General features: G+C 31.1%; 2 protein-coding genes across 2 annotated transcripts; both read right to left on the reverse strand.

Moving 5' to 3' along the window:
- Positions 1-714: 714 nt before the first annotated feature.
- On the reverse strand, positions 715-3,777 carry LOC134239272 (uncharacterized). The gene is made up of 4 exons (XM_062721446.1): positions 3,679-3,777; positions 2,854-2,910; positions 1,856-1,957; positions 715-857 (listed from the first exon to the last, which is right to left on the reverse strand). The coding sequence occupies exons 1-4, from the start codon at positions 3,694-3,696 to the stop codon at positions 729-731; spliced, it is 306 nt and encodes a 101-aa protein (XP_062577430.1). The 5' UTR covers positions 3,697-3,777; the 3' UTR covers positions 715-728.
- A 1,657-nt stretch (positions 3,778-5,434) lies between these two features.
- LOC134239273 (uncharacterized) lies at positions 5,435-8,330 on the reverse strand. The gene is made up of 4 exons (XM_062721447.1): positions 8,281-8,330; positions 6,125-6,181; positions 5,704-5,805; positions 5,435-5,618 (listed from the first exon to the last, which is right to left on the reverse strand). Exons 1-4 carry the CDS (start codon positions 8,296-8,298, stop codon positions 5,490-5,492), a joined length of 306 nt encoding a protein of 101 aa, XP_062577431.1. The 5' UTR covers positions 8,299-8,330; the 3' UTR covers positions 5,435-5,489.
- Positions 8,331-9,534: the final 1,204 nt, after the last annotated feature.

A 9,534-nucleotide genomic window follows, 5' to 3' on the forward strand; every position in this document is an offset into this window, starting at 1 on the left:
TTAATATAATAAATGCAGTCATTATATTATAAATTTAAAAAATACTTCAAAAAAAAAAATATTTTGACTTTTCAAAATGTCTCTTGTCTTTTTTTTCTACAAAAATAATCCTTTCTAAACGGAATGAAAATCACAATAAATCAGTTTTTGACTGTTTTAATCTACCTTATCTTATCTATATTATGTCTAGCTAGTCTATGATTACAATACATCTATTTTTATTTTCACCTATTTTGTATCTGTGTTGATACATACAAATAAATACTTCCATTATGTTTTGCTTTCGGCATTATAATTATATCTTAAATTAAGACGTTACTCAATGCTTCAGAGGTGAAAAAAAGCATTCGATAGATTATACGATAAGTAAGTTATACTCGTTCAAGCTGACAAACCAGGTAGAGCATGTCTTAACTTTGTTATTTTAAATTTTTATCAAAGGATCCGGGATTTTACACTGCAAGTGATACTCTAACTAGTAACTACGTGTATTTTCTTATTTCTGCTAAATTAAAAACATGAAAAAGAAATATATTTGAAAAAAGGGAGAACTGCTGTCCACTTATAGTCCGCAAAAAGATACATAAATGTGTTGAATTTTAACAGTCATGAATACAGCATTTTAGAAGATCGATGTACTTCTGCACCGGTAATTATGATCTACATGTACTAGTATTAATAAAATACATATGTGTACACAAGTAAAATTGTCCGGGTTATTTTTTTTTTTATTTGTGATGAGAATAAGATTTCAAGGTAGCACCATTGCAGAGAGTTTGAACGGCTTGTGAATATATGGTAATGTCAGCTACGACGCCGAATTTGGAATGAACACTGACCAGGTGATGAAATTTAGTCTGAAAATAAACAAACAATTACTTACATCGATCAAAATTAAACCATACAGTTAGTGAAATAGCAGACTATTACAACATGCACTTTGTGTTCGATAAAAGACGTCAGCACATCTGTTGCGTTTTCTTGTTGTTGTTGTTTTGTTTTTTTTTTGTTTTGTAATTTCAGATAAGCAAAATGAAGAAGATTGTCATCTTTGTTTCATCTTTCAACTTAGGTATGTAGAATATAACCTTATCACCTGGAGTGTACATCTCTCAGTTGATTCGATAAACAAAAGTCATTCTTTCCCAAGTTTTCTGGTTAATCTCTTACAAGAAAAAAACCCACTAAAGTGCACTATAGTTTACTATAGTTAGATATAGTAAATCAAAGTGTTAAAGTTATCACATCACTATAGTAAAACTTGAAAGTGATCACTATTGTAAACAAAGTTTTAAAGTGATCACTCTATTGTAATAGTTATAACTATGGGAAATCAGTTTTCAAAGTGATCACGATAGGAAATCAAAGTATTTACCAAAGTAAATCAAAGTTTTCTTAGTGATCACTATGGTAAGTCAGTTTTCAAAGTTATCACTATAGTAAACCAAAGTGTCAAAGTTATCACTATAGTACATCAAAGTTTCAAAGTTATCACTTAATTAAATCAACGTTTTCATAGTGTCAAAGTTATCAATATCTTAACTAAATTTAGCCATAGTTAAGTAAACTATAGTATGCTTTTGTTAGGGATGCATTGACCTTGAAAGCAGATGTGTTATATTTTTGAGTCAAAAGCTCAATTAATTTATTCATACTAAGTTTTAGGCCATTTCTTTTTAAAGACTGAGAAGTCTAAGGTTTTCCTCTTTTCCCGATCATAACAAGGGGCGCACGGCAGGGGATGATCACTCCTCCATGACACTTGAATCTTGCATCTTATTTATGTTGTAGAATTATAAGCAATGGTGTATCTGGGAAATGCAAAACTTACACTAATGTGATTTTTAATAGATACCTCAATTTCATTAAGTCCAGTAGGGTTTTGTACGGATTCAATTTCATGGTTATTAAGCCGCCAAAAATAACAAATGTCGCCTTGCTTCATGATAGCGGAATCCTAAAAAAATTGAAAAAAAAAACCGCCATTAGTTAAAATGCATGACAGTGGTATCCTAAAATATAAACCGCCATTAGTTAAAAATCATAAAATAAAAAACGCCATTACTTAAAATGTACGACAGTTGTATTATCCTAACATATAAACCGTCAGAGAACAGAAATAATTTTTTGTCAAAAAGAAAGAAAGAAAGGAAATAACAAAATGGATCAAATTTAAACGAGTCAATTGAAAAAATTCCACCGCATAGTTTTTCATTCTTCAATAATGGGATTTGAGGTGAAAATAATTGCATAGATGATTAAGGATGATTGCAGAAGGAAAGAATTTTGATAAAAGAAAAATTAAAACTATAATGATATTATAGAAATTCATTATTTGCATCATTCGCAACAAAAATAGAAGAAAAATATATACAATATTTTAATCATATGTTCTTAATTTAAAAAGACTACTTGAGGATTAACGTATGGCAGTAACATTGTAGGATTGAAATCGTTTTGCAATTTTCAACTTAACTATTGTAAACAGTATAATGATTGCTTCATGCCAATATCTTAGATTGATTAATTTCATATTGTTTAACGTCCCTCTCGAGAATTTTTCACTCATATGAAAATGCCACCACTTGCCGGTGGAGAGCTGCAATCTTTTTTCCTATGCTCGGCTCTCAGTACCATTTATAGTGTCATCAGAAAGATCCGGTCGTGCCAGCTTCCTATGTGGGACACTCGCGACGTAAGGATTTAAACGGTCTCGACTCTAGACGTTCTAACCACTGCGCCATGCGAGCGACCCGATAACGTAGAAGAATTTGGTTTGAAGCAGTAAAATTAATATGTAATTTGAACACTTCTTCAGATGAAGCAACAGGGATTTATTGAAAGCAATGTTACCTGAGAGAGATCCAGTACGAACTGATCGGCAGCAACTAAAGCCACAAAGACACAAAGCTAAGGAGAGAGAAATGATACGATTAAAGCAGTGAAAAAATATGGATTTCAGTTGCTAGGCCATTTTATGCTCAAGAATACTGATATGATAGTTTTTTTTCCTTTTTTAGTTATTTTACGTAAGAAATCTTCACAGAATAAGAATCAACAATCTAAAAAAAATCAAAAAGAAGTAAAAAATGAAATTAATGTATAAAAATTTATTACTTGAAATATCACTCAAAACTAGTCCTCTTGAACAGCTACAGGCACTTTTTGACCACATAAGTTTGAATTAATGTTAAGAAAACCATGACTGTACTTAATATAATATATATACTATGCTTTTAAATGTTTGATTATTTATGATTCTGTTAACAAGCTGACAATTTAGTGTATATAATAATGAGTTATTGAAACATGGACACATTTGCTAAAATATAAAAAATTGTTATCACTACTTAGTAGCTCTGGCGGAAAAATTATTTTTTTTAACTTATGATAAAAAATTTAGGACTCGAAAACTGAAAATAGCATGTTTCAATCAGATGGACACTTTGATATAGGAAAAAGTACTCAGAGTCAAAATTATTCGTTTGTCTTCGTGATAAAGGCCTACTTCTGTTTCAAAACAAATCCTTTAACATGTTTTCCAAAAAGTCTTATTACTCTCGAAGAACGACTTCTAATACTTCAGTAAAGAAAATTTATAGATACTCGTATTTTTAATTTTGCTTTAAAAAGAGAATGCATAGGGTACCGTCATATAAAATTTTAAATAAAACTTACAGAAATTAAAATTTTCATGATGAGTATTTCCTAGTAATCCAAAGATTTTGAGAAAGCCGACAAGTAATCTTGCTGCTCTTATAAATAGGTACTGACAGAGTCAAAAGGTTATCTGCATTACAGCGAGAATTACGTTGCATAGTTTCTGTCATTCTGTGCAGTGTGCCTCGTTGCAAGGACAGTTGTAAAGGATCTGCATTGTGAAATTCCTTCTATTGCTCTACATAATAAGTCATTCAAAGGAATGCAGTGGAAAATACGACATATCGTTTTGTGAATCTGCCTATAAATTTTCTTTTCATTTTTTAAAGTTTATTTTTTGGACTTTCATAGTTAATGAGATCAGATTGGATGTGTTTTTAAAAGATTCTTTATTATTACAGTAACCCTTCGCACTTGGAACAAAATATTGAAGTTATGAAGTCCACATTTAGAAATATCGACGACGTATTATCAGTTAACAGTTATTTTCATTCATTTGTCGACACAATATATCCAATTAGCTTTATATTCGGATATTTTACTAGAAAAAGACGTTTATGGTAATCTAACAACCAAGCTATATGATAAACAAATTGACTTTAACTTTTGAATCATCCACTTCTGTTACTTTTTCAGCAATATACCTTCATCACTTGCATACCGAGTTTATATCTCTCAGTTGAGATATGATTCGATAAGTTTCTAACACTATGTAAATTATTGACAAACAAGTTGATGAAACGAGATCTAGAATATATACAGTCTCCTTAATTAAAAGTTCCATTTTCATAACAATTTCATTTACACACGAAAAAGTAAATTGAGACTAATTATAATGGAAATAACAAAACAAGTTGATGAGCTGTCACACTGTCTTTTCATTTTTTTAAGTTTAGAATATAAACAGATTGGATGTGTCTTTATTATTAACCCTTAAAAGTTCCAAAATTTGAAGTTATTCCACATTTAGATATATCGATATAAAACGACCTTGTCAGCAAATAGAATATATTTAGTAATTTTAATAGTCAAATACAAGACTTTTTTATCAATTGATTGTTAAAAGGTAATGCATTTTTTTTTAACACACACTATAATTGTCGACGGATTTTTCCGTTATTTTTCGATCATGACAAGTAGTACGCGGCAAGTGTGACTGGTCAGCAGGCGATAAATTTGCAGCCCTTCACCGGCAGTGGTGACGTCTCCATATCAGTGATATATTCTGGAGAGGGACGTTAAACTTTCAATCAATCAATCAATCTTCATGACAAGTAGCAATGTGTAACTTAGCAGGATACTCACTTCTTCGTGACCTTTTCCCACTTCTAATGTTTTAGAGGTCCCTGTTTGCTCTGCTCCTGATTTGTATAATTTCAATTGATATTTGAGCTTGAATAATGTTCGTTATCTCAAAATATTCTATTTGGTTTAAACTGGTTCAGTGGTTCTTGAAAATATGAGAAGTTGACAGACGGACGGATAGACACCTAGACGGACAGGCGAATAGACGTCAGACAATGGGTGATCAGAAAAGCTCATCTGAGATGAAAGCTGATGAGAGCTTATAATAGAAATAACTCTTGCAAATTACATGTACCTACTCTGTTAACCCAAAGACACTCCGGAAAGCTGTCACACTGACAGCTTTTCAGTTGGTTTTAAAGATGAAACGTAATCAACAGAATTTTAAATGAATTTCAACGAGCAATTTCTGCTGCCCTGATATATTTTTACTATTCTAGGTAGATGTTAATATACATAAAGAAATAAACAAATGATAAAACATTTATTTTAAAAGATAAATAAGGTAGAATATGTCGATTCATTTAATGATGATGACTATACGACTTCAGCGTGGCACCAGTGCATAGAGTTTGGATGTCTTGTGAGTAAATACTGACGTCAGATATGTCCCCAAATTTGGAATGCACACTTAGAAGATGGTGGAACTTGGTCTGCAAAAATTGAAAACAAATCGATGATATGCAAATTATACGTTATTTGTTTTAGACAGAAATATAAACATATGTAAATATCTACCTCTAATTCGTAAATTCCTGTAGGACTCTGGACAGCCTCGGTTTCGTGGCTGTTTAACCGCCAAAAGTAACATGTGGTTCCTTGTTTCATGACGACTGTGCTCTGAAATAATGACATTTATAAATATTCTTATAAAATGCTCTTCTTAAAAGCTGCTATACCACGCGATTTATGATGACACAGTTACGAAATGCCGTTTTTACAACATCCAGCTTATAACAAAGAATATTTTGATGTGATGACTTCAATGCTGTTGCTTTACATGACTTTTTCATGATAATTGATCATGTGATTTTAATTTGCACAATTCAGCTACTTGCCAGAAAATAAATCATTCAAGTTATACAGATGTTCCATCGTTTTAATTGTAATATTTATTTGATGATACTAATAACAAAGTCTTTATTTTTTGTAGGTTTACCTGACTGAGGTCCAAAAGGAACTGGTCAGCCATCACAAGAGACACAAATACTGCAAGCTGCAAGAAAACATACATAATTCATTGTAATGTATATGTAATGTTGTTTTAAGGTCTTCAATGTATAACAACCACATTATTTACCAAATAAATAAAATCTGATTTTTTTTCCTTGATTGAAGATGTTACGAAGTAAAAATTCCAGCAAAGGAATTTACAAAAATTAAAATTATATTTTATTGTGAAAAGTAATATAAGTGTCATATAAAATCCCTGAAAATATAATAAACTTTAGCTCCTTTTTTTGAAATATAAGATTAAAAAAATAAACAACACAGATATTTTTTTTTCTTTTAATTAATGCGTATATTTATTTCAATTATCCCTTGTAAAATTGGAATTTCCAGTTTAAAGACCATCACTCTATGCTTAATGTAAGATGAAATTAATTTTTGCATATCTTTAATACGTTTTTTAAAAATGTTTAAATGTATACTTAAATTCTTCCAATATACCTATTGTGATTATGTCGGTAAAGACTTCATCATAAAACTTAAATTGACAACTGAAAACAAATACTTAGGATTGAAAGTTGTTGAACTACAAAGACAAAGTTGTTGTGATGTCGCAAATAAACCTGTAAAGCGTTCTATTTTTTGCCCGTACCATAAATACTTATATTATCTACTGTGCATGCTCCCAAAATCATTTTGGTTTCTCGTGTACAGGTAGATATGATAAGGTTGCTAAAGTACATCGACTTTCCTTTCATTTGTACGTGCTTTTTAACTAATTTAATCACCAGAATTGATATATATTGCTAACATCAACTATCTAAATTTATTACACCTTAATACTAGTTGTTTTTTTAACCTAGGGGTTGAGACAAAGAACATTTTGAAAAAGTTTTCATTAGTGGTGCTGAAAAATCCACCCGCATTCATAAATAAGTACTCAGGGATCTATTGTTTTCTTAATCATTAAGTTATAGTTTCTACGTTGCGTAATGTTAAAGCAATATATGAGCTGCAAATGATGTCGAAAACTTCTCTTACAAAATTAACAATTGCAATGTCAAAAAAGGAACGTTTATAAAAGACAAGGTAGAGTAACAGCCGAATCTGGCCCCTTATTTGATGTAAAATCAGAACACTGGTAACTTTAAAATTGTGATGGAATTTGATATTTCAGTTACTTTTCTCTCTGAAAAACACAGAACACAAGCTTGCCTTTCCGAGATTTTTACACATGAACTGCATCTGATACTAGGGTGTAGAATATATTTGGTAGATAGGCAAGGTTGTGCTCTGCGCATATGTTTTCCGAAACAAAATGTGGTCTAAAATTTATGAAAAATTGCATAAAAATAAGAATATTCGAAAATTGACCCATTTTCTGACCTATTTGTGACCTCTGTGAATTCCAAAACTTTGAACCAATACCCATTTTGTGGCGGTTGCATCGATCTAAAAGACACCCAAAATCAGAGGACCAATAAGGGATTTCCCCTTTTTGTCCTTTCTGATGTTCAAATTTGCGATGGGAGAATTAAGCTTTGATTGAAGCAAAATTTTTTCAAGCAAAAAACAGAAATACAGTTCTTTGAAATCAAAATCCATGCCCAAAAGTTTTTGTATGTTAAAATTTATAGTGAGAAAGCATTATTTAAAGATTAAAAAAAAAAATCAAGGGTTAGGTGTCCAAATAAAAGAATGAATAAAATTTTATATTGTTAATACAAGGTATCTTTAATTAAAATTTGATTTGCAAATCACTGTGTCAGAAAATCCTGCGTGTTGCAATAAAAGAATGAGTTTTTTTTTGGGTCATTTTTTATAATGGTTTTATTTTTTAACCTTAAGGTGAAAGTTCAGTATTGAGGTCGTAAAAGAACTTTTCGTTTTATAATCAAAGTTAAACATGACGCAGTAGCAAATGCCTCAAAGAAATTAATTTGACAGTTTTCTAGTTTGTGTAATCTGAACCGTCACTTTTTCGAACCACACTGAATATCTTTTTTTTTACATGTATTTCAAAAGTCATTTTTAAAAACGTATATTTGAATACCAGGAAAAGATCTTTAGGAAATAATAAATGTGTCTAAATCATGCTGCTAAAATATGAAATTTCTTTTTGTAATGAAATTTTTCGTTACTTACGCAGATGAAAGATTTCATGGTCTTGACTCTATAATTACTTCGATTAAGTGGAAATCCAAAGCAATCCTGGAACTCTTATCAGGTCGTACCAGGTCACGTGACCCTTTAATTTACCTTGATGGGTTAATGTCTAGAACGAGATTCCACCGTGAACATTCAGTGGTGTAGATGTATAGAGGACATAGCTATTTAATATTGCTTTAACAGCATCGATTGATCAATTGATTTTATGTTGTTGCTATAGCACCTACTGAGAATTTTTCACTCATATGAAGACACCACTACTTGCCGGTGGACAGCTGCAAATTCTGGTCTCCACGTCCCATTATCAAAATATATAAGAGGCACATGCTCTATATATTGCCCAGCATTATGATATAGCCCAAAGGGGAGATCAATAATGAATAATGAATAACAGCTATTCAAGTCCCATTATACCAAATATATACAAATGTGGACATGCTCAGACATGGACCTCTAAAAGTCAGAGGTGCATAATATTGTTATAGAGGAAGAGCATAATATAGACCAAAGGTAAACTCCCGCTGTGTGTTCCTTTTCATGATCTGGAAATAACGAAAAAATCCATCGAGAATTCGGTGTGTAAAAAATGTCCAAACACTTAGTATGAAGAATGTCAGTCAGCATTTGGCTCAATGATGAATTCTATTTGCTGACAAGGTCATTTTATCGACCATAGAACTAACAAAATGACGACTTTAAACTAGGCTCCTGATATTCTTGTTTCATCAACTTGTTTGTCAGTAATTTACCTCGTGTTAGATATCGTTCATACGTACAGCATGCTCTTGCGTATCGAAACAACTGAGAGATATACCAGGTAAACCCCATATGCAAGTGTTGAAGATATATTGCTGCATAAGTAAGGGAATTATTGAAAAATTAGTCATCATTTGAACCATACAATGTAAATTGTATATGCTGACAAGGTCATTTTATCGATCATAGAACTTACGAAATGATAATTTTAAACGAGATTGTTAATATATGTACATTTACTTGTTTCATCCGCTTGTTTGTCAATAACTTCTTTTTCAAGTAAAATATGCAAATAATATAATCCAAAGGAGTCATTATGTGTATCATAAAGCTTGGTTGTTAGATTACCATTAACGTCTTTTTCAAGTAAAATATGCAAATAATATAATCCAAAGGAGTCATTATGTGTATCATAAAGCTTGGTTGTTAGATTACCATTAACGTCTTTTTCAAGTAAAATATGCAAATAATATA

This window comes from Saccostrea cucullata, unplaced genomic scaffold, assembly GCF_032062105.1.
Source record: "Saccostrea cucullata isolate Sc308-1 unplaced genomic scaffold, CSIRO_AGI_Scuc_v1 ctg317, whole genome shotgun sequence".
NCBI lineage: Eukaryota > Metazoa > Mollusca > Bivalvia > Ostreida > Ostreidae > Saccostrea > Saccostrea cuccullata.

Bases quoted from the DNA above. Each gene is read 5' to 3' on its own strand.
- LOC134239272 (XM_062721446.1), bottom strand. The intron at 1,958-2,853 runs GTAACATTGCTT...CAATTTTTTTAG, and splicing joins TCGTACTGGATCTCTCTCAG to GATTCCGCTATCATGAAGCA. The intron at 858-1,855 runs GTATCTATTAAA...GTTTATTTTCAG, and splicing joins CTGGACTTAATGAAATTGAG to ACTAAATTTCATCACCTGGT.
- LOC134239273 (XM_062721447.1), bottom strand. The intron at 5,806-6,124 runs GTAAACCTACAA...TCATTATTTCAG, and splicing joins TCCTTTTGGACCTCAGTCAG to AGCACAGTCGTCATGAAACA. The intron at 5,619-5,703 runs GTAGATATTTAC...CAATTTTTGCAG, and splicing joins CAGGAATTTACGAATTAGAG to ACCAAGTTCCACCATCTTCT.